The sequence below is a fragment of the Scomber japonicus genome, chromosome 16 (genome assembly GCF_027409825.1).
Source record: "Scomber japonicus isolate fScoJap1 chromosome 16, fScoJap1.pri, whole genome shotgun sequence".
Classification (NCBI taxonomy): domain Eukaryota; kingdom Metazoa; phylum Chordata; class Actinopteri; order Scombriformes; family Scombridae; genus Scomber; species Scomber japonicus.
In genome coordinates this window covers 17,312,084-17,337,889 of record NC_070593.1, presented here as the reverse complement: position 1 = coordinate 17,337,889, position 25,806 = coordinate 17,312,084, and the positions used below count along the sequence as shown (strand labels likewise).

The 25,806-nt window shown below is 42.7% G+C and overlaps 1 protein-coding gene across 1 annotated transcript in view; it reads left to right on the top strand.

The window, feature by feature from the left end:
* The first annotated feature begins 4,452 nt into the window (after nt 1-4,452).
* Nucleotides 4,453-25,806, top strand: part of kif26ab (kinesin family member 26Ab) — a 65,166-nt gene continuing 43,812 nt past the window's right edge. The window contains exons 1-2 of the mRNA XM_053336294.1: nt 4,453-4,717; nt 4,977-5,195. Coding sequence (XP_053192269.1) covers nt 4,664-4,717; nt 4,977-5,195 — 273 coding nt within the window. The 5' untranslated portion in view covers nt 4,453-4,663. The remainder of the gene's footprint in view (nt 4,718-4,976; nt 5,196-25,806) is intronic.

Below are 25,806 nucleotides of genomic sequence, written 5' to 3'. Positions count from 1 at the left end.
AGTATTGCCAAACAAGCTTTCAATCTGCTTTGTGTCAAATTTGCTAGACTTACATTACATTAACAAAACACGTATTGGTCTCAGTAAAATTCTAAACACAGCTACTACCTTTTACTTCTAGGAAAAAAACCTACTCAAAATCTGACACAACTCTGGCAGGAAAATCTTGCTTTTTCCCAAGGAATAGGCTACTTTATATTGCATAAATCATTCATGAAAGCACTGTGCACCGATTATTCCCCCTCTCCCATTCAGACACCCCCTTCTCCTTTCCCCTTTGATCTCCTCCATGCGCCAAGAACTATCAATATTTGCTAAACGTTTCTCACAAAGCCTGTCCGTGCACCGGGAGAGGCTGCAGCAGAAATCTCGCAGGCAGGGATAAGACATAGGAGCCGCATTAATGAGATGCCCAGAGCGATTTCCCTGTACGTGCACAAGGGCAGCAGATGTAGCAGCTCAGTCCCAGGGGGATCCCGTCCACGGAATTTCATCAGCGGCCAGGGGGAGACCCAACCCAGAACCCCTCCTCCTCCGGTGGAGAGAGCATGGGTGACGGACGTGGTAAATCATCTTTACTATGGATTGTAATTATCGCTCTACTGACAACCCCTGCCTCCACCCTCTCACGGATAAGTGTGTGTGTGATTTCACGTGTGAGTCTGTGGGATCAAAAATAATTTATTCATCTCTAAAAATGTAAATGATTTACCCCTCCTCTGCTCATCTGTCAAAGCATCATTGTTACAAGTGAATCTAAGTCTTGATTCAATCATCTCTGACCTGCTGAAAAATGAAAACTTTTTTCCTTCTGAAGACTTGCAACTTTAAAGCTTAGAAACACTGATTCTCTGTTTCTGGAGTTTCTGCTAAATCAGAAGTCTCCACCGAATATAGGGGAAATCCGCATTGAATTATGATCTCCCGCACCACTGTTGTGTTAGTATCCAGTTAATATGAGTCACAACACAAACCTCTAAGATGGGAATACAGTAGGGGCTGGCTCAATTTGCGGCAGCGGCATCTTCCGCGGCATTTCTTGCGGCACCCAGAGATGCCGCAGAAAGTGCCGCTGGCTGCCGCCGGCAGCGGCACTTTCCGCGGCATTTCTTGCGGCACCCAGAGATGCCGCAGAAAGTGCCGCTGGCTGCCGCTGGCAGCGGCACTTTCCGCGGCATTTCTTGCGGCACCCAGAGATGCCGCAGCTAGATGTCGCTAGTAGGCACTTTCCGTGGCATTTTTTGCGGCACTTTCTGCGGCATCTCTGGGTGCCGCAAGAAATGCCGCGGAAGATGCCGCTGCCGCAAATTGAGCCAGCCCTCTCTCTGGGAATAAGAGCATCAAGACATGAATTGGTGATGTAATTGTTTTTGGAGCTGATTCCTAGAGCTAGCTGTTGATCAGAAAATGTTTCCTTATCCAACTAAACCACCTACACCCACCTCTGGTGCTGTCACACTATCCCACTGTTCACTGTCTGTGGAGCAGCTCCAGGATGACATCATCATCACCGCCACAGTGTGTGTCTCTCTGTTGCTGCTCAGCAGCTTCAGGAAAAACTGGTTCTAATTCATTCATTCAATCTGAGCTGACAATGCTCTGTGATTTCTGTTTCCAACTGACTTTCCCTACTAAATGCAGAGTCAAAGCAGTATTCACATTTTCTTTAACACTGCCTAGTCAGCCTAATTACATCGACATAGCCTAATGGCTCCCCTGCACCACATGAAACTACCCCGCTGTCCTCAACCATTCAATCTATGCGATAACAAGGTCCAGCCTTTTGGAAATGGTGAAGGCTATTAATTGAATATTGACCTGCAATCATGAGATCTCAATGGATTTTAGACTTCAGGTACACAATGAAGAAGAGATGGCTGCCAACACCTTAGAGCTGCTCAGGGGTCACATAAGTGTTTCATTGTTAGATGATCATTTCAAAGAAAAAGCAACTAGTCTGATTCACTTGATTTTGATAACTTGCAATATAGTATAATAAAATCAATCAAAAACAAATCAGGTTTAAATGAATGGAGAGAAGGCTACCTTTTACAGCTCTTCATCATCATAATGAGTAAGGATCCTCATGATGAAAATACAATTCTGCAAACAGCAACACTAACCATGCTGCAGGAATATTATTAGATAGAAATGCCATAGAGTACGCTATGATGAAGTCATTACTGTAAGACATACTGTAAGTCCTTGCATGAGTATTATAGGAATATTACAGAGAATCTCCCATTAGAGGTTATGACCAGGATTGTCACATCTTCGTGTGGGCTGAAAACGACGCACCAGCAAAGCGGGTAGGAGAGCAGGTCATCACTGTCTGACAGCAGGACTGAGAGAGCGAGAGAGAGAGAGAGAGAGAGAGAGAGGGAGAGAGGGGGGAGCGGGAGGCTGGAGAACAGAGAGCAGCAGATGCACAAGGTGCTCCTTTGCTCTCAGACTTGCAGCGCTGAAAGATCAGGCTTGCACGCAGACTCAGGATGGCTTAAAAAGTATTTAAGTGGATGTAAAGCTTTTTGCGCACCGGATGGATTGTATTGCTTCATTGTCTTCTTGGACCACTGGAAATCTGAGTGGCTGTTTTACGCACACGTGTAAGCGCTCTTCTTGAGTCACTGGATGTCCGGATTAAAAAACCTTGTGGATATTTTTGGAGGGTACGAAAGATACGAATTAAATGGCTTCACGAATGAAATAGGTTCCCCGAGGAGTGGAATAATATTTAATATAAGTTCACAGCCCACATGGCTTTACCAAACTCACCAGGGTCCCCTGGAGCTGGGAAGCCCAACCCCAGCGTCATAGACCTGGGGACAATCTTCGTTGACTCCGACATCATATTTGGATTTACAAGTCACCTGCTAAAGAGAAAAACAAAGGTAAGAGTACCCTGGAGAGATGACTGACACACAGGTTATCTAAAAAAGGACAATCTTTTCTTTGAGTGAGACCACTGCCTCTAAAATGAAAAGTGGTGATGAGGAGACAAGTGATGCGCCTTTGACAACCGTGGTTCCGGTCCACTGGTATTCAGGACCTTGAACAGCACCTCGCAGCATCCTGAACCACTTCTCTTGATCTAAAACTTCATTCTCTTATTTAACACTTCTGCAGAAATGACCAACATATAAAATACCAACGATTAACTTTAATTTTGTTTAACAAGCGCCAGTGGCCAAAATGTCTCTTAACGTTGGACAGAATTTGGTGAATAAAATATAAACTGCTCTTATATGACGAGATAAGGACTAATTATGATTTTAGTTTCCTATTAATATATTTTTGTGCCATTTCAAAAAAAAATGCAGCATCAAATAATTAGCCCCAATATGCCAACTAGTCTGAAATGTCCCTTAGATGACAACGAAAACATACAAAGTCTATTTACTTATCCCGTTAGATTGTCTATAATTTACAACTAGTTGTGCTGTCAGACGACAAAAGGATGAGTTTCTCCAAATAAATCGTTTGAGGGCAGGAGAAAGAGAAACCCTTTCAGATGTTAAGGGCAGCAGCGCATGACCACTGTCGTCTACATCATCCACATGAAATATTAAATGTTTACTAATTAATATTTAACCTTAGCTCCCCCACCCTTCCAGTTTTTAGAGATGTTGTTCTCCATTATTGCCAGAGGATGGCGCCAGAGTAACACCAACAGCACACAGCGGCCGTTCCGCGCCTGGAAGCAGAGGCAACAGTTGTGCACTGAAACAGAGCAGTCACACGGTGTGCACATCCAAGCGTAAAACCAGCTGAAACTAAAATCTTAAAGACAGTCTCTTCTGTTCTATTCCAACTTCATGGGATATATTAATATAAGGAGGAATATAAAGAGATAAGCAGAATAAAGAAACTAATTTTTATTGACCTTTAACTGAAAGAAAATCTGCTTGATGTGATAACAGTGAACTGAACTAAAAGGTCAGTCTCGTGATCTTTTGGGAGCACAAATAATAATGATTTTTTTAAAAGTATTTTTCTCCTTAAAGATGATGTTACAGTGTCACAGTGTATTGTCTTACCGTGTTAATAGTTTTCTCTGATGATCACCTAAAGGAGAATTGTCCACCTTGTTTTAACCCCCCAAACCTCTCTAACGTCCGGCAGTGCTAACTTACATTTTGCACCAGAAATTTGTTGAAATACTTTACTGCTCAATAACTTAACATTATTGTCTCTGTAGAGATCCCAAACTGTGTATAAAATAATGCTCAAGATCTTCAACTTCATAAAGCCACTTTGTAGTAAAAGGGTGGACGTCTTCTTTAAAGGGGTTAACCCACTATATACTACCATATGTATTCCACACGGTCCACTACACCGGCAGGCCGGTCCATTTGATAACCTCACATAGTCCCCTCTGCCTGCGCAGCAAAGTTTTCTTCAGCCCTCCCATTCCAGGAGTAATACCGCCTCCTGCGCACCACTGATCTCACTCCTGCACCAGAACTCCTTCGCTGCCTGTAAACTTATGGGACACATTCACCAGTTGCCTTCGATCTGCAGCAACTGGTGTAGCACAGGCTGACAGATGACTGGTAATCTTCAGTCGGGTCTACGGTCTTGCCTATGGCTCTTCCTTGCGTTTTATTTTGGTGTTTGACGAAGACGTTCTCCTGAAGGTGTAGTCTAACCTTGATCTGGGAGAATGAACTCATTTGGGGGCAATCCAGCTCCTGATGAGGGGGAGCGCATGTTCACCGTAAGTGTCTTACTGCATGATTAAGTGTAACAAAAAAAAAGAAAAGAAAAAGAAAAGGTGATTTGCTTTTACTCATGAAGCTTTTCCACTTACACTAAAGGTCGCATCTTTGTGGTGCGAACTTGGACAGGTGTATTCAAACGGGTTGGCAAGCCACAAACACTTTCACCTTCTTACTTGTACGCACTGGAGGTGTTTGACTTGCTCTTACTATCACAGTTAACTCAAAACGCTTTCTTTTCTTTCTTTTTTTTTGAAGGTGGAGGGATGTCCGAGTGGAGAGTCTCCAGCAACCCCCAGGAAAAGGCTTCCCTCTGCGGAGGACGCGCGGTGCAGCAGCCGGCCTCCTCCTGAGGGCGCCGGGTCGGTTTCTATCTCTGAGTCGGAGGAGAAGGGAGGCTTTTGCCAGCAATGTCAGAAGAAAGTCTCAGAGCTGAGGAAGCAAGCACTAGCCCTGGCAGACCAAAACTCACTGAAGGTTAGTCTAATCATTTTATTCACACCTTTTTTAGACCAACCTCTGTTTTAACGTCTTAATATTTTGCAGTTATTTACCTTTAATGTTGAAATATTGTGATCACCTGAAATACATTGCTAAATTTCCCAACTTTTCTCGTTAAAAAGGATCAAGTTAGATTCAGAAAGCCCTCATGTGAGCTGTACAGTTACTATTTCACACACAGGATAGTGGGTGTGAACTGTGGTTTCAGCATTGGCAGCTCCTCAGCTGTTGTTATTATTCTGTACTTACTGTATGTCTTCTGGCTTTACATGCCCATCTGCACCTGCTCTTATCACTGTTGTATATGTGGACAATTAAATAAGATCCCCTTGATGTATTATAATCGTACCAAGAAAGCTCTCACCATCTGCTTGTAAAGTTGTTTATTGCCATGCTTGACTTCAAATGTTGGCCTTGGATGTGAAAATGGAAGCTTTTCAGACTTTGAAAGTGGCCCATTGTTTAGCTAAACAATGCTTATCTCTTTATTTTGTTGTTGGGTGTGGGGGGTCGAGGGGGTTGAAATAAGCGAGCCGCTCACGTTGGAGACTGAGGAGGAAGTTAAGTCCCAGTCGACCTTCGCTGTGCATTGAAAGTGTTCCTGTATATCTGCTCCCACAATTCCCACCGCTGTTAAATATAGGCCCTGAGACCGTTGTGTGTTGTGGCGGGTTGGGCTTGCCCTTAGGTCGGTCCTCCTTTGTTGCTCTGTTTTAGAGAGAGTCTCTCAAAGTCAGATTGAGTTACAGCTACTTCAAGGTTCACCCCAAATCCCATAGCACCTGATGTTCATAGGGGAGCAGGTATACAGGGGGACAAGGGGGCACTTTTATAGCACCTGGGCTCCCTATTTGAGACATCTGTATGTGTGGTCTAATCTTTGTATGTGGGTCTTAGCATATCAGATCTATATTCAGGTGTCATCAGGTAAGTCCAGCCTGTAAACACATTAAACCTCCACCTAACTACCATTATCTGCCATGGGAACTGACCACCCCTTTTTAGTGTGGGAGCCTCCAGCAGTGCTTTGTGGCCTTCACCAGGTGCTCAGCTGCCGCCCCCCATTTTGCTCTTGTTGATGGCTAAATTGGGCCTTAATTCCGGGGTGGCAAACAGTGATGGGAGGGTGCAGTTTTTGTAGCAGGGTTATGGCATGGGCTTCTCCAGCTGAGGGATAATAAACCTATTGTCTTTGTGAGTTTGAGGTGCTCACCTGTTGGGCCTCATAGGAGGGACGTGGTTATGGATGATCGCTTCCAAATTGCTTCCTCCATAGAGGGGAATAAGGTCAACGGGTCGAGTCAGGTGGCCGTGTCTGGGATCGCACCACCTGCTAGAGTTGGTTCGGGCCAGTGTTGTGTCTGCATTTGTCATGGGAAAAACGAGAGCGGAGACTGTTTACCCGAGGTCGCACTTCCCCTCCCTCCCCATCCGCCTGCAGTCCCGTTTTTGTGAAGAGGAAGTCGGCTTGGTCCCCAGACATCCCTCTCCCCCTCCCCCTGACTGTAAACTTATTGTTTGAATACAGTAGTAGCCCCGAGTAGATAAAAATTCAAGGAAGAGTGTTTGTGTAAAGTGAATGCACTTTTATACATAAGGTCTACTGTGGGGAAAGTTCACCATTCACACACACTGAAGCCTTCCAGACAGCTTTTGTGTTTTCCTGTTTGGGTCTAAAAGAACCTGCTTACAGTGCGTCCCTCAAGAAATGGAGGGAAGTGAAGGCCTTTCCCCTCCATACTGTAGTTCAGCACAGCAACACATTGACAGTTTTGTACAGAAATCACTGGGTCAGCATTAGAAAACTTCAATTATTTTTTGGTGTGCCAATGCTTCCACATCGACTGAAAACACTTATAAATATTAACATTTTTTATGCCTTCTATCCTTTTGGCACCACTGTGTCTAGAGTTTCCATGTCTTTAGTTGCTGTTTGACAACTTTAAAAAAAACTACTTAGATTGCACATATTAAGTACTATATTGCCCTTTATACACATCATTTGCAGTGCTTTTTCTAATTCTAAATATTTTATGACATTGTGTGGTGGGCCTCAAATTAATTTTGCTGAAATTACTGTATGTCCTTGAGCTACCACCTATAAGTTTCCAAAGGCGCCTTTGCACATTTGACATCATTAAGACAACAGATGATTAAAAAACCCTTAAAAAACATTGTTATCAGTTGAGACACTGACAACCTGCAAACTTGATCTAATCAGGGGAATTCACCTACTTAATTTGCATCATTAAAACCTCCAGTAAAGAATGACTTCAATAGCAAATAGGAGACAGTCTGGATTCAATAATTGTAGACTGGGCTTAATGTGGCTGGACGCAGTGGCTAGGTATGATATAAAGAAGGATGATTGCCTAATCCCCAACTTCAAAGTAACCAGTTAGCTCCTTACTATAATCACAAGGTCTGTCAACACAGACAGATTGGACTAGCATGCAGCTGGATTAGATCCAGCATTAGCTCATAAATGCTCATCCTCCTTTTGTATGTCTGTAAGGGATTCTTAATATTTTTGGTTGTGTATGCTGATGAGATTAAATGAGAGGAAAGTGTTTTTTGCCTGTGCCATCAACCATGCAAAAGAGTAAACGAGGGTCAATTACAATAATAGGTGATTAGGGATTGTATAAAGCCAGCAGTCTGGAGTTACTGTGACCTGTAAGGGCTATAATTCCTTGCCTGTGGCCAGGCTAGAGTAGCTCAAGCCCCTCAGTCACAGTTTAGACAGGAGCACTGTCACTTGATATCTTTTTTTGAATAGGCTACCCTTAATTGTATCCCCTGAACCATGAGAGAGATGACATTTAGGAAGAATGGGAGCCAAAAAGGCTGGATTAAGTTGATGAAATATGCAAGGAGGTGCATTGTAGCTCAGGTTCAAAGAAAAATTGTGGGTGCAAAAGCTATTATTCAAATTCACTCTCTATTTGCTGAATATAAGGCTACAAGCAGCAACTGGTTAGTTTAGCGTAGTCGGAGACAAGAAACTGAAACAGCCAGCATGCTTCTGTCTGATGGTAAAAAAAATCTGCCTACCAGCATCTCTGAAGCTCACTAATTAACATGTTATATCTTGTTTGTTTGAATAAAAACAAAAACTGTAAAAATGTAAATTAACTGTTTTACAATGGGTCATATGCCATACTATTTCAGCAGTGACTACCTGGAGACAACAGGGCCCTTACCCCAGTTTCCAGTCATTGTGCAAAGATAAGCTAACCAGCTGCCTGCCACATTAAATGGACATATTATCATTTTCTCTCCATCTTATCATCACCATCTTACTCTATGCCAGAAACCAAATATGCTTCTTTCTGAAAATGTCTGACTATTCCTTTAAGGTTACAGCTAAGAATACTTAGCGTGTTTGTTGTCTGCAATGGTTTTGTAAATGAATTTACATGGTTAAACCTACAGCTTGGACGGAAACTGCAGAAAACTACATGGTTTGTAAAACCAGCCAGATGTTGTGATATCTTAATCAGTATAAACTGGACTTTTAGAGCACACACATCAGGGTTTGGTATGTTGCTGAGACTGTGAGTCAATGATAGAGTCCACAATCTGCTCATAAATACATATAAATGGGAGTGTTGGACCTTGTGAGCTTCACTAGTACACTGACTGATTAACAGAGAATGTCCTGCAGGCCTTCGAGGGCTTGCAGGTTTGGGTTAAGTTGAGGTGTTGGAGGTTGGTTTGGTTTTGCTTACAAGAAAATGAGTTTAGGACTACTACTAATCAAGCCACTGTCTAGATCATACTCACTGTCATATAGAGTGAGCAAATTGCCAGCTAATCATGGACACCATTCAGTGCTGATATATGCAAAATGTGTCCAAATCTATTATGGATGGTGTGTATGAGTGTGACTATGAATGTGGCTGCAAGAATTAATTTGTACCATGGGGCCATTTGCCAGTTTTTCATGTTCAATTCATAAATTATGTGAACAGTAATTCTCACAAATGACTAATTTGGATTCATGTTCGATTTGTTTCTGCTTTGTTCTACACTTGACCTTTGGTCCACTTAAAGTGCAGAGAGTGAATCCATCTGTGTGTTACAAATCAGTTTTTGTTTCTTGAAATGCTGAACAAAGGAAATGAATCAATGCCCTATGTCATGCAACAAATGTTTCAGAGCCAAAAGCCAATAGCACTGTAAGATCTGTGGGTTTGTTTGTTTTGGTTAGGGTGTGTGTGAAATGATCATCCACACTGCCATGTTGTGTGCTTGTGTGGGCACATGAATTAGTTTTTACTTTATTGAATCTCATGTTTTAACTGTATGTTGCCTGCACTCTGCACATTTCCCTAATGCATTCAGCCTCCCTGCCCACCTACCTAATTGTATAACCATCACAGAAGAAGTGGGGCAGACTGGTTGGTTGCCATGGCCAAGATCATTTCTTGTATTTCTTGCACTGTGCATAGAAGACTTAGGGAAAGAAGGAGAGAAGATGTGGATGTTGCTAAACTGTCTTGCAGATTGCAGATTTACCTGCCTGGCTACTGTTTCCTGGGTGAGTTAGGGGGATGTATCATTTCTCCTTTGTTAACTGACCTCTCACCTTTCTGTCAGTTTGCTCAGTCTTTATGGTGGGTTAGGATTTCAGGGGTTGACCTGAGCTGGAACAGGTGTACGTTGCTAGGTTCGCTGCAGGAGGGCAGATGATAGGACAGAGTGACTGTCAGACTGATGGAGAGATGGATAGTAAAAGACTGTGTGAAAAACTCCTCAGTTGTGAAACTTGAGCCAACGTAGACTTAAAACAGATGACCACATTATTCTATTCACCTCTAGGCACCTGAGCCCCTGAGGCCCTGTGTGATGTGTGTGCCTGGGTCCCTGCTCAGCAGTGCATGCACTCCAGAGAGAGGGAGGAGATGAGAGACGAGACAGGAGAAGAGAGGAGACTCTTGGCTGAGCTGTCCCCTCGCTTCATCCCTGCATGCAGTGCGACTTCTGTTTTATGGCATGTGGCTGTATTAAACCGCAGAGCAATAATCTGGTGTCAAGTGGTGCAGAGACCACAGACATCAGTCATGGCTCTCTGCTGCTGTGCTCCACTGTATCTGTGAGCCTCAGCAGCTGTTCATTGCCACGTTACCTCAAGACTCCACAGTTTCATTCATTTACTGTTCCTGTTAGGTCAGGGTATTGAACCTCAGTTGTTTTTTTGGTACCTACCTAAGTGTTTCCATGGCACCAAGCCATTCAAGCACTGAAACCGGCCATCAAATGCCTGGTTAGATTTTGTTAGCTTGTTTACTTACTATTTGACCTTTGATATTAACTGATCGGGCTGTATTCAGGTAAAGTTGAGACTTGTATGTCTGGCTTAGACGCTGTGTCTCAGGAGGTAGAGCGGGTCGTCCACTAATTGGAAGATTGATGAGTCCTGGCTCCTCCAGTTGAAGTGTCCTTGGGCAAGATACTGAACCCGAAACTGCTGTGGCTGCACCACTGATGTGTGAGTGTAAATGATTAGAACTCCTTCTGATGAGCACCTTACATTGCAGCCCCTTACATATGCATATGGATGTGTGTGTGTGTGTGAATGGGTGAATGTAGCTTATTGCTTAAAAGCGCTTTAGGTGGTCGGAAGACTAGAAGGTACTGTATAAATGCAGTCATTGAACATTTTAGAGTTTGGGCTTTTGAAATATGAAAAAGGGGTTTTCCTGAAAAACATGCTTATATAAGTATCACAAGAATAATGCTAAAAAAGGTTCATACCAAAACTTCGGTAATGTCTTACTAGTATTCCATTTTTTTTTTAACAATACCCAACTCCACAAACTATGCAGTGAAGTGGGTACAGTGGCATTACATTAAAGGCTTGGTTGCATAAATGCACTGTTGAAAGCAGGAGGGTACTTTTCTTTTTTTGGGTGGGGGGATCCCTCATTTTCTTTTTTCTCAGCCTTTATCTCCACCTGGGAACTGTACAGTGCAACCACGGTCTTTCATATGTAGACAGTGGAACAGCCCTGACAGCAGCTATGGGAGAGTGGAGAGTGGAGAGTGGAGTATTTCTTATTCACTTTCCTGCTTCCAGATTTTCACAGCTGGTTCTGCTTTTCAAAGGAGCCGACTTTCACTGCCTACAAACCTTTTTCTAACCTCCAGGCAACTCTGGAATGAAGCCCACATCTTCACTATGCCTACTCTAGTTTCATTTTACATCTTTAATTTAGTGAGCTGAAAGTGAATTGTCCCCACTTGTTGCTTCTCAGTCTGCTACTTATCGCAATTGCAAGGGTAAATTGCTACGAGGCAGACCCCAGGAAATGGGTTCAGGGTGCACAGATGCAAGGGCTGATGAGTCTGCATGGTGCTAAACAGCAGTGAGGCTGATTTTCATCACCTTTCATCTGGAGAAAAGTGAAAGAATCTGTCGAAGGAGGTTGAGGAATTCTCCGGCAGGAATAACTGCCATTTCTTACATCTGCACTGTGGCACTGTGTTCTTGACTGCTCAACAGTGGGCAAGATGAAACAGGAGCTGACTGAGGCTTTCCAGCAGATGCACACACACACACACACACACACACACAAAGGCACGTGCACACAGGTGAACTCATGCGTAAACATAGACACACATGCATATGCACAGAGTTTACCTGAATGTGTCCTCTTCTGGCCATCTGGCCCTTTCTGGTACAGCTGTAATGTCTACTACAGAGAGCAATCCAGATGTTCCTTCAGTTACCTGTCAAGGTGAGCAGAGCTTTTTAAAGCTGCGTAGACCCGTGAATTAACTCTACTACCTTCAGTTATTGTAAAGGTTGCAGCACCTCTCTCTTTCAAAGAAGTAAAATAAAGTCACCCTGTTATCCTTAATAACAGCTATTCAATAAAGATGTTCAATTAAAGTGTGTGACTTAGGAGACCAGCTGTACTATTATCTTATAATGAGCTGATGAGAAAGCAATAAGCTACACAAGGTTATGAAGCTTGGGAGAGTGTCTTAGCTTCTCTGTAAATCTTGGCCTGAAGGGTTAGGCCTGTTGTAAGAGATGTATTCTTAATGAAGAAGTGGAATAACGATATTAATCTGAAAAAAGGTCAATGTTGCAATGCATGTAATCTAAAATCATACATTTCTATTAAAGGAACAGCTTGACATTTTAGGATTCACTTCCTTGCAGGGAGTTGCATGAGAATACAGCGAATAGAAAGAATATGATTTGTATTTTTCAAGCAAAATGTTGAACATTTAATGCTTTCAGGTTTTAAATTTGAGAATTTGCTGCTTTTTCTGGTTTCACATTGCAGTGAATTGAATACTTTGGGGTTTAGGATAAGGTTTAGGTTTAGGTTATCTTTATCAGCATAAATACTGTAAACAGTGGGAAACACATAGCCTGGCTTTGACAAAGGGTACAATAATCACCATACCCAAACCTCTAATGCTCAATTATTACCAAACTGTATCTCATTTGTTTAATTTGTGCAAAAGCAGATGTAAAAATTCAACAAGGCTTCATAGAGTGAGGTTTAGAGGTCAAAGCAGGCATGTTTTATTACTTATGGACAAGCTTAGGCTAAGCTGACCATCGCCTGAATGACAGTTCATAATTAATGGACAAATATGAGACTGGTATTAGTCTTCTCATGTAAACTGAAAGTGAATAAGCTTATTTAAGTGTTTGATTCTTCTTTCAAACAATATAGTTTATCAGCAATATGGAAGCTAGCTTTATATACATTTAGTATTAGTGGTCATTTCCAGTGACTGCAATAACATGTAAAATCCTGTTAATAGCCAGTCACAGGTTTATATTTACTGACTGTTTTAATGTGACTTAGTCAGGCAATCGCAACCGAGGCCCGGATCTGGTTTTGTTGTGTAAACAATCATTTTGACAGAATTCTTTGAATCGAAGCACCAGGTAATGCTGACATTCTGAAAGCACCTATATTCTTTAGCTGTTTCTCATTGTTAGGGTGTTTGAGGAATGATTGCCATGCATAATAGCACTTGTCTGAATGAGTTTTCTGCTGTTTGGTGAAGGATCATGTGTAACAATGAGCCAGACTGAAATGAAACAATGGTTCTGTAGTCTAGGCTGACAGGGTGAAGTGTTACAGCAGAGCATAGGTCTGTAGAGCATGAGAACAGAGCCAGGAAGGGAGAAATGTCAATGAGCAACGAATACAAATGCAACAAGAAGTGTAAATAGTGGGAATTAATCAGTTTGACTTGTTCATTTAGGGTGAGCCGCCTGCGAATGAGTGTGTGTGAGTATGTGTGTGTATGTTTGCTTTATGCTGTCACATAGCTCCTGCTGCTCGGTTCCATATATCATGGTGAAGTGAGACATGTACGATCCAGGCAGGCTGCAGTCCATTATTGAGTCTGATTCAGGGCATTGGAAAAACATAGTTGTTGAGATAAATTTTCAAGACGGTACACAGACACTGAGGAGCACTGAGTTGGAGGTAATCTCCTGCTGGCTCCATAAAACGCACTCAATTGACAGCAGGCCTTGTGGTAGCAGACAAATCGCCTGGCTTATAGCAATGTGCTGAAAGAGAATGCCAGCACTGTGTATCCATGCCAAGATGGATATGCAGACAGAAAACTCTGGTTGTCTAGGCGTGGCTCCCTCACTCACTGCAAACAGTAGATCACTGGAGTATGGTGCTAAAGTTGGACTTTACATTTCCCTTGTTTGTTTTCCTCTTTGGCAGATGGAAATGGAGCTTGTACCTCTCACCTGCTGGTTCAGAAGGCTGCCTCTCTTTGGCAATATTTACCCTCAAAGAGTGACACAAAACTATCAAATGTGTGTTCAATGCAATGAACTGTGTTTAATGTTGAAGCATTAGAAAACAAATTTAAAAAAGTTTAATTATTAACCACTCATTTTGTTCGTTTTTAAGTACAATTATCTTGTAACATAAGTGAATCGGACATTTTTTGCAATTACTTTCCGCAAATGAATATTTCTTAAAACCTTGACCGTCAAATCCCAGAGGAGCTCCTTTAGTAGCCAACACAGACTGTGGTTGTGGTTTGTGGCTGCTGTGTGTGTGAGCTCACTGGTGTCCTTTGATGTAATATATCTGTATATGTGTCCTGGTGACAGTGTGCACACATCTTTGTATGATTCTATTTGTGTTTGTGTAATAGTAGATGGATTGTGATGTGATAGGTAGATGGTTTGCGTTAGCTCGTCTTACTAAGCTTCCCAGCTGTGCGTTGGGCTATTCTTTATTGTCAGAAGCTCATTCAGATAGGTATATAGTGCTCCATAAATCCTGGCGCAGTGTGAAAATGCCAGTCAAAGTTCATGCTGCTCATGTTCATTTCATGCTTGAGTGTCCAGCCCTGTGAGCGAGGATGAGTGTGTGTATTGATGATGTGTGAATGTGCGTGTAAGTACCAGAGGAAAAAGAAAGCGATGAAGCACATTCAGACTCTCTCCATTCCTTTCCACTTTGGCGCAGAAGTCATCCATCTTTCTGAACTTAAGCGCTATCCGATTTATGACGGCATTATTACAGTCAGTGTTTTATCCTCATTCCAACACACAGGCGTGGTGGTGGTCTGGTTAATGGAGAAGGTGATAGAGAAGGTGACTGGCCAGTGCCATTACTCTGGTATTCAGTGGGCTTAGCTTTAGGGTGAAAATGGTGAGAATATGAGCTCTCTTTGGGTGTGCTTTTAGTCCTTCTGTGCCCTCCTTTTAGTGCTGCTGGTTACTTACACCAGAGTCTATTAAATGCCACAGTTCATATTATCAACCACATTCAGTTTTTAGCTTTTATATAATTACATCATTAAATATCCAAAAACCCTTCCGAAGCATGTATCCTTTCTGTTGACAGGAGGAGTAGAAGGAAAGAAGGGGAAAGTGTTTGTTTCTGTGGGCTTTTTTTTTTGTTTCACTATTGAATGACTTGACATAGCAATTTACCTGCTGACATTTTAAAGGAAACAGCAGAGCACATGCATTTTACAGAATGGCAGCAAAGTTGCTTTTATTCCCGTGGAAAGTGGTGTCGTTTAATTTCTCAATAGGTGGAACACTGAAAAGGTCAACCTCCGCTGTATGGATTTTTTATAATGGATTTTCACCAAGAAAAGTCAATCAAGATACAGTGGCTGTGTTATTTGTCTTGGATTGGCAGGTGAGGTCTTTTTTTTTCTGGGACTTTTTCTGAAAAATCTTTTAGTAACTTCCACAATAGCACAGGAAATGGAGTGGATTATTTTGTTGTTTTCATACTGTAACATAAAAAATTAAACATTTTCATCCTTTGTTTGTATCAGACAAGCATCTAATCTCTTTTTGTGTCTCATCCATCGACATATTGAGATGTGTACACCAGAGTTGTGCCTTGAACTTTGACAAACAAGTAATGAAAAGCCATTTCTTCATTATTCATTCATTGATGTTCAGTTGGATAAAAATAGTTAGAGTCATATTTAGACTTTCAGAGATACTGTCTTGAGTAATGATGCCATCCTGAGCTTACCACTTGCTCCCAGCGGATGCTTTTGGAGTAAAACTTCCCTTGCCTCTTTCTCATGAACTGACTCCCATTAATACATCCATCCTTTATGCTTCCCCTCTTGTTACTGCCGCTCTATTTTATGATGTCACTCTCTCTGCTGAAGAGCTCTGGGCTGCTTTATCTCCTTCATGTGTGTTGGGCACTTAAACTTAAACCTCTCTGTTTATGAGTCCCAGACTGCCTCTCCATCCTCTGCATTTGCTGCTCACTATCAGTTCAGCGTTGCCTATAAAAGCCTGAGCATCCTTGTTGTTCTGGGAACTCAATGTCGGGCCCTACAGTGCAGACCCCCAGCAAAGTGCTACCCAACTCCCTTGCTGAGTATGAGAACAACCCTGTGAGAGAGTATTTGAGCAAGTTTGTGTGTACTATATGTGTGCTTATGTGCAGGTTTATGTGCCTTCCAGCATTCTCAGTCAAACCTTTTTAGTTTTCTGTGATGTTGACAGCAGTCTATCACCCTGATTGCAGCTTTCTGGCTTGCTTGCCTCGCCATTTGACTTTTATTTGGAGTTTTGTTCTTACATGCTGGTGTTTTTTTCTTTTCTAAAACTGTCATTATTAATGTGGTGTGTTTTAGGTACTCGACTGCCAGGGGCTATTTGGCACTGGTTCACCCCCTGCTTGTCTCAAAGAAACATTTAAATCAGCTTGGTAGATACTGTAGCTGTTATTTACTGCACTTAAATTTATGCATCAAACAAAAACATTGCTGGAATGCCTTTGAACGTGTCTGTGCAACACGGAAATGCTTAGTTTCCTCTGATGCCCAGTGAAGAGGAGGGAAGCTCATGGAGAGCACACCTGTGCATATGGCCTTGGTGAATTCCTGCATAGCTTTACTGTTTTGAGCAGAAGTGGATGCTACTGTTGTGTCCAGCAGACCCCCCCCCCCTCCCACCAAGAGCAGACAGCCAACTGGCTATAAAACTATTATGTAGTCTAACCTGACTATGTGGTTTTATTTACACACAGCATTTTATAGGTTGTGCCAGCTTTAGTTTGACTTTCAAACGATGTGTAAGTTTCCAGGGGAGGTCATATGAAGCAGTGCTAAGCTTTTTCTCTGGGTTATAAATATGTTAACCAGGATTTTCTCCTCTTTTTTTTCTTTTTCATGTTACTCCTGCACCCAACCTCAAACACAGTTAAACGTGTTCAATCTTTCTAAAATGACCTTCCCACTTTGCAGGTATTCCCTCACTAGCATGCATTCACTGCTTTCACTCAGTCATTACCACATCCATCTAGCAAGATGTTGCCCCCTTCTCCCCATTCTGCCCATCCACTGACCCCTCGGCCTCCCTTTGTCCCACGCTGGGCATTTATCTTTTCATCTCTTTGTGAGTGAGAGGCTGTTTTGGCTGCAGAGTCCAGTGGAGTGGTGAAACCAGGGCACACTTGAACTCCTACAGAAGCGGTCACTGGAGACCGTGTTTGAACTGGATTTGACCTGCCAAACTGTACCTCATCTGTGTGTTTTCTTCTCTTTTATGCATTTCTCTCTGCCTCTTACACATACACTCATGAACAGACATGCACACAGCATGCACGTCTGTAGTCAGTTTTTGTCAGAGCTTGGTTCCCATACTATAAAAAGCAGTTTAGAAAGTGATTCCTACTAGTTGTTAAGTTATAGAGGGTGCTGTAAAAGTCCTACAGTAGCCATTGAAAGTCATGGTGGTGCTGTGGGGATGGAGGGCTCGAGACTCCTGCAGTAACTGAACAATGCTTAATTAGCTCATAAACAAAGGGTAGTGGGGGATCAGAGAGGGCAATCAAAGTGTCCCGTTCCTTTGAGCTTCTCTCACCATCAACAAAGCCCCTCTAATGGCCCTGTCACTCCACTTGTTGTGTCTCACTGCAGTGTGCTTCCTGATAACATAAATGACCCACATTCCAAAAAAAGCCTCGGACAAGAGACAGTACCCATCCACACCTCCCTTGGCCTTCAAAGCAATCCCCATGATGCCAGTGGTACTCCCCACCCCACCCTTCCTCTCTCTGTTAGATATTGACATTGCTCCTCCGCTCACCTCCGCAGTGTATCATTGGTTCCCCGTGGCGACCACCACAGCTTTCATCTACGCTCTTTCAGTCTTGTGTCCATGACTTTGGTGGTCTGTTTTATTGGGTTTCTTTGTGTGACACTGTGCTGGCACGCTGCTGGGAGCCCGTGAGGAAGTGCTCGACACACAGACGACTGTGCCAGACTCTGGAAAGGTCATTGAAGCTTGGCACAAAGACAGGTGTGATGCGTGTGCCAGGTGTGCCTATGTGCATGCCTGTGCGTCACAGTGGCATGGTGTCCATGTTTTTATTTCAGAGTGAGTTTGCTTTGCGCACTTCTGTCTGTTATTTTTTCTGTGTTTGGACACGAGGCCCTCTAAAGAAAACAGACGTCCTCTGCCACACGAGGACAGCTCGGCAGCAGGTCGGAGGCAATCTGTGCTTGTTTGTGCGACTATGTTATCGTCTCCTGTTTCCTGTCAAAACAGGAAAAGACAGGGGCGAAAATGGAGGCTAGGAAAGTGCTGCCTTGATGTGTGTTGGCTGGAGGTCCAACTCTGCCTAACAGTGACCTTTCTGGCCAGGAAAAACAGACCCGTTCAGGGCGTAACCCACAGCGTGATACTTCATGGTGTTATTTTTATCACTTTCACAAAGCATAGCGAGGGATGCTTTTCCCAGCTGTTGACACAGGTTTGGGTCATTTTTTGTCTCCAAAACAGTGCAGCAGTCGTAGGCAGAGTAGTGAGGGAGATTTCCCAGCTGGCCGTGTCCCTCTGGCTGCCAGCCTCGCTTAATTGTGGTCTCTGTTTAAGAAAGGATATCCTTTTTGACATTTTGTTAATCTTGAAAGTGAGACACTCCTTTTCTTTGGATGATCCCTAGACCCCCAATCACAATACCTTTTCCGTGAGTGCAGTTGTCATGTGATATTATCCATCCATCATATGTATTTGTTAGTGCTCTACAACAGGATGGCACACACACACACACACACACACACACACACACACACACACACGCACACACACACACACAGAGCACAGTAGACTTGGTGAAGGGTCTTTTACGAGGCTCATTCCAGACAGTAGAGTCAGCTATCAGTGTGGTTCAAGCAATGGCATGGCAGGTAAAAGCCCCGGTGTCTGTTGTGATACTATGCTAAATGAGAAGGCACGGACAGGCACGCTGCAGCAAACAGCTGATTAGGGAGTCAGCTAATTATTGACTGGTGAAAAATGATAACCTTCTCCTGCTTAGGGAGTGACTCTGTAAAACTGAGAGTTGCTCTTGTGGAATTCCGAGAGTTTGAAGGCAGAGCTAAGTTTAGCTCTTTATGGGATCTCTAAAAAAGAAAGCGCTGCTTGCACAAGAATGCTATTGTTAGATTGACCAGGTTGCACTAAGCAGGCATCTCTGTTATTTCTTTTCCCAGCACTTTTAATACAAATTAAAGCCTGAGTGGCCACGGCTTTTATTTATGATACACAAGAAGCAACAGACCACTATGACCCCATGAAGAATGAGATTTTTTTCTTATTTGTGATTTTTATGACTAAATGAATATGATATTGGACAGGTAAACATCAGCCATAGCTACTTCAGCACGTAGTGTCTGACTGGGCAGCAGCGGTCTGCTTCTTTCTCCATGACCCAGATTAAGATATGGCGTGTGCTTGTGGACTGGGATCTCTGTCATCAGCAGGAAGGTCAGAATTCATTTGTCTTTCTTGACAGACCTTCAGGTGGTGTTCCATTGCTCTGGCAGAAGGCCACACCGATGCTGACCTCCACGAGACACACAATTAGTTACCCTTTGACCCCTTAGTCCCACAATCAAACCCTGAGCACGGATGAGGCATGCTTCTGCATCCCCAGAACCACTTTACATAGAACTGTGTGTGTAATAGCTCTGAAGCCATTCATCTTTTCACAGTGACATGAAATTAAGAAAACATTAGATTGGAGTTGCATAAGAATTTATACCCCCCAACATAATGATATATACTTTCAATTCTTCTCCACTCATAAATATATAACATATCTACATCTCTCTGAGAATAAGCTGCTACAGACTGGAGAACTCTTCACTCCTACAGTGACTATTGCTGTTTAACTTCTCTTAACGGTGTGTTTTTCATGCTTTTAAGTGCAGTTAAAGCACATAACTCACAGGTTATTCAGACAGACAGACTCAGATGAATACCATTATACCCATGAGCCAAAAGTATAAATCTCATTGTAGACTCAAGCTTTCTGTGTTCACTTTGTTTGACATATTCCGTCCTTAGCAGGGGCTCTGCACACGCAATTCAGCACAGCTTTCTTTCTATATCTCCCAGGATTTTGTGTTTCTCCGTCAAGCTGAATTTCTCAGCTCTTGCTGAGCTCTGCTGTGTTGTGACATTTTATATGAGCAAGCAGAAAACCTCCCGAAGAATGTGAAGAGCACAGTTCAAGACCACAAACTCAGAACTTGACAAAGCCGCCAACAACTACAAGGTTATCTGTTCATTTCACAATGTGAAGCGACAGCAGAAATGTCCTTGTCCGCCCATGCTGGTGTCCCTGGCATGAGAATAGAGACAGTTTTGTAACTTGTGTCCTGTTTTATGATTGGCTGTGCAGAGGAAAAGGCTCTTTCAGACAGGTGGATAACTTACAAAGCCACAAGTTTGTCAGCTTTCTCCTGTGTGAGTCCGAATGTGTTTGAGTATTACTCCTATAATCAGTTTGCACAGAGTTATAACAGGGATGTGTTTCATTTAATTTCATTGCAACTGAAAACATGAAATATAACATTCTATAGCTATATATAGTCTATAAATTGTATGATGAACTATTGAGGTGAAAAGTGATTATTATTTCCTGCGTAAGTATATATGTGCCATTCTGCCCAATCAATCTTCACCTCATCTCATTTGAATATTAAGTGAAATAGTTGCAGTAGCTTCGTGTTGCGGGCCACAAGGCCATTTGTAGGATTCTATTGTTCCTACAAGACAAAGTGGCAAAATGTGCGTATGAAAATTTTTTGATAAGCCATGCATTTTCTAGGATGCTGAATGAAAATCCTTCAGACTCAGTAAGTGGATTAGTGTGCGCTATTCTCCACCGAGATAGTTCAGCTTACTTCCTTATCTCGCAGAGATTCAATTGAATGTGTCTAGACATCTCAATTAGCAAGAAAAAAAACAGATACTGGTTAGCGCTTATCTCAGTGTGTTTTTTTCAGTACTCTCACCAGCCGTCAGTGTCTAGTTCTCATAAACAGACAACAGTTTTCCATTAATACAACCCTTCCTGGCTGAAAGCTCTTGGCTGATGTTTAAATTTCTATTATTAGTGATAATTGTATTCTGTGAGAAGTCATTGGCATGGTAATGACATCTTTCATGATAAATTAGTATTCCCCCTCTCTCTGCCGTACCTACAGTAGGCTGTTGCACCAGGCTGATTCTACCGCTCACAACTCTGTTGTTCCATTGTTCTGCCAACACGCAGTGGCTTTGTGAGACACAAAGCGTGTCACTCTCTGAGATAATGCACTGCAGACTGGGAGTGGATGGGACAGGGTTGCTCAGTACAGCTCACCTTGGCTGAGGATGATTTGTGCTCTTCTGTATGAACAGAAGTTAAGGTGCCAAAATATGGGATTAACCTTTAGCTTGTTCTATAGTCAGTACAGCTTTATGATGCTAATCAGTTAGCCTGTTGTTCACATACCCACACTGTCACACAGGCCGATAAAGTGAAAATTGAGATATCTGCCAAATAAAAAAGGGCTGTGCTCAAACAATAACCACTTACTGAGCCTCATTATGTGCCTTGTCCTCACAGAATGAATCTATAGAGTTACTCCATGTGGAGAGAGAGAGAGAGTGGGAGGGAGACTGAAACTCCAGCAGCCACAGAAAACTTGAATATTTATTCATATGGCAGCTTTCCAGTGTAATTACTGCACCGTCCACTCTGAAAGGAAAGTGAAGAGAATACTTGCTGTTGCATACTCAACATTTCACCTTGTCATCACTTTCATACAGATGCATGGTCAGGGATGAAAAATTGCAATAACCATATAAAATGAGGCAAATTTGGACATATAGATCCATGTGTTTAATGTATATGCACTGGAGCTGTGCTGTGTGTGTGTGTAAGAAATATTTACATGTTGATCTAAAAATGATTCATTCCAATCTTGTTGTTGATGTGTAGACTCAGATTTTTTCCATTATGGGATGTGGAGGATGTTGATGAGCATACAGTGTGCAATTACTTCTTGTTGAGCATGAGTAACTCCCTTTGCATTTTTCTTTGATAATTAAGCACTCACGCGCACACTCGGCATCTCTGGATGTTCACCTCTTGTCACACTCTACTCTGCTTGTGGCTGAGGGAGTCGTGTGATTGAGATTAGTTGCCATAAGCTTTAACAGCAGTTTGTTTTCTCTCTAAATAAACTGGTGGGGAATGGGGGGGGGGGGTGCTCTGTCTCCAAGTCAAAACCAAAAATCCTGTAGAACAAAACGCAGTGCACTCAGCAGTGTGGCAGTTCAGACAGAGGAAAAGCAGGTGGCTGTCATCACTGCCTAAACACTGAATGGGGGTTTGAAATTCAAGTGAAGTACTGGTTTAGGCTGTTGGAAGAGACTGTTGTATCAGGATCCTATGCTTTTCAGTGAGTGCTTTTAGAGTGGGCTCTTGGACAAAAATAGATCTCTCATCAAGCTCCAGTGGACGGTTAGGAATACTGAATACTGCTTCAATTTCACACTGCACATTAATGAGGACTTTGCAAATGTATGGAAGAGTAGCTTTCAAATGCCAGTGATTATATATCTAAAAAGTGAATCTCATATTTTTTTAAGGCAGATTCCATAAAGGAGATGACAAAACATATGTGCACACGCCAGAAGATTTTTTTTTTTAACCCTCTTCCCCTCTCTTCAACCTCCCTCCCCTCTCCCCGCCTCCTTCTGTCCTTGCTTTCACCTGCAGTTTACAGCAACACCTGGCTCCTGCCTCTCCAGCTTGCCTGTTGAATTTTTCATTATTTTCTCATTTTGGTTCTTTTCCCTAGCTGACGTGTGGTTGGGAAAAAGAGAAACTACCTTGAGAGCGTCTTGGAGCCAAAAAAATCAGCCATTCTAATTAGAAGTGAACAATCGCTGGTGAAAGTATACATAAACACAATCCAGCAGTGTGTCCCTAGTGAGGACAGCATAGCAAACGGCCCTTCTGTTCCGCAGCAGCTACGGGCAGGGATGTGGAAAATTTTTGAAGAGGAGAAAAAGTAGTTTCATTCGTCTGGTTTATCTAGTGATGCAGCCAAGCGTTACTTTTATTCACTAATGAGAAAATTTTGGAGAGGTTCATGTTATTCTCCCTGTGCAAGCAAGAGTATTATTTCATCTCCAAAATCAGTTTCTAATTGAGTAACAATCATCCACCTGCAGATCTGTAATGAAGATGTTGTTGAAGTCCCTAGTTCTCGACCTCCAAGCAGAGTCTTTTCCCGGCCAAAGCCGATGAACGCTTGACGGATCTGAGACAGGCTGCTGTGAGTCCACAGAGGAGACAGACAGAGATGTTGGAAAAGGGGGGGAGGAGGGGGGGGGGGGTAAGGAGGGTGGGGGGTCAGTACAGGAATGAAGTCTGTCCAAACAGTCTGAAAGGGGCTTGTTTTCTTGTGCGTGAGTGAACAGGAAAAGGTAATTAACTGACCAAGTGGCGAAAGGCTGGAGTGATGGATTGGTGTGGTGGAAAGAGACAGCCACACAAGGGGCAACATATACATACCTACACACACATACACTCATGCACGTGTTTCACCCCTCTTATGTATAGCCACATTTAGTGAATCTTATTATTGTGATGACACTTTTAAGAAAACCGTGAGTCAGTAAGGGGAGCTACAAGCACTCACACCCTGATAAATGGGTCGACCATATGGAGTGGTGACACATCATTATACAAGGTCATTAATGGTTGCAGGGTGGCTTGCCAAAGACTCATGAGTGATTACATCTGACTCTATCTATATTTAACCTGAGGGTCAGCAGGATCTATGGCCTTTTTATTTTTGATGGACAGAAGCTGTAGGTTGCAGTCTGTAATAAGCTGCATCACTGTGGAAGTAAGCCAAAAAAACAACAAGCTATTTTCATCACAGTGGATCTTATGCAGATCTGTGAAAAACAAGGTAACAACTGTATTTTTCAGTAAATCTTAGTTCCGTTTGGCATATTCTGCTCAACCCTGTAATCACTCACCAGAGGATGTGTCAGTGTGATACTCAGGACAGGTGGTGGTATCATGTGTTGAAAGTGTCACTAAGGGGTAAAGCCTATTTGCATTTTCTGTCAGCAGTTCACTGACAGTTAAAGGGAGGAAAGGGCTAAATCACACAGGGCAGACATCTGACATCTGCCTCTGTAAGCCCGTCGTGAACAGATGCTTGATGCTCAGGGACTTGGCTGTTCATTTAAGGGAATACTGATGCAAAACTCTCATGCACTTCTCCAAACAAGGTAATCATTTGTTTGATCTAAATACATGGAAGTTTAGTTTCACATTGTAAGCAAGTAGTTTGTCTTCAGGATATTGCAGAATTATGCAACACTGGCTTATTTATGTTAGAAGAAAGTATTGTCTGGCTCAATTTTACCAGTTGTCAGAGTTGAAATGATCAAGTTCTTGTACATAAGTAATACTGAATGTTTAGAATATCTTTATCAGTAGTTGTTTTGTGCTTGTTTTGCTCATCTTTACCCTGAGCTTGCTTGTGATTTACCCTCAAGCAATTACAAGATAATCTGAAATAGGAGGAGTAAGGCAGGAGTTTATGAAAAGCAAGCACTGAATCCATTTTGCAACCATATCTCTCACAAAAGCTTAAACTCAGATAATAGGATAAGAGTCTACTGAAACAAAAGCTGGATTTCACATTAGAAATGCTGGAGAAACCGCTGAGATAATTCATCTTTATTTGATGGAATCTCATTGTACTCCAATAAAAAGCCCACAGAGTGACAATGAAAAAAAAAAAGTTTTTCACACTGCCTCGGAGGGTGAATGAATTCATGGCTTTAGCTGCGAATGTTTTCTGTCTGAGGTGGTGTTATCATTTAGTTAATGACAGTGCTCCTCTGTTGCTGCAGATACTGTTGCTTTGTTTGGGGAAAGTCTTATTACAGGTTTGTTTAATCTGTCAAGTCAGCAGACAGGAGCAAACATCTGTTTGATGTGATTTGGTGAGCCGTCCCATTTTGTGTTCTACCAAAGGCGTTCCCACAGAGTTAAATAGCATGCTAGTGTGACATCCTGAGTCATTGTCTTCTCTTGCCTCCGAGCAGGCAGTGGTTAAATTTAATGGTCTGTACCCGAGATCTGTTGCAGCACTAAAAGCTTTACCTGATATCTAATCAGAGTCAGGGCTCACAGGACTTTCAGCTCTCTTCTCCTTCAGGGGATCTGAGTTGTGTCTGCTGTCTTAGAGGGCGGGTCAGAGAGGTGGAGGTGGTGGGGACAGTTGAAAAGGAGCAGGGGGCAGAGAGGGATTATACCACTGGATGTGTTGCTTTTATCTTGGGAATGTAATCTGCCTTAATGCCCTGCACTCACCAGGGGCAAGGCCAGCAGCTGTGCTCGTTTTTCTCCAACTTGGCTGTCAGAGTGAGCCAGGCTACCTGTGGGAAAGCAGGCATGCTGGAAGCTCTCGTCCTCACCCCATGATCTGGACTGGGCTCCTGTGGTTTATTGGGGGCCAATCTCTTTAAGACTTTGGGAGATGGTGTGTGGTTAGGGTCAACACTGTCTCAAGCCAAGTAAACAGAGATGACTCAGTCACAACCTTAGTAGGCAACAGAGAAAGGGAAAGCCGGGGGTTGAAAGGGCATTATTTGGCAGCTGCTGTGTGGTCTTGATTTTACAAGAAATGCAGTCATAGGAAGTACTTAAGAATTGTAATGTGTAAACAGGACTGGTGCTGGTGAGAACAAAGTTTAGTGAGGACAGATATAAAGCAG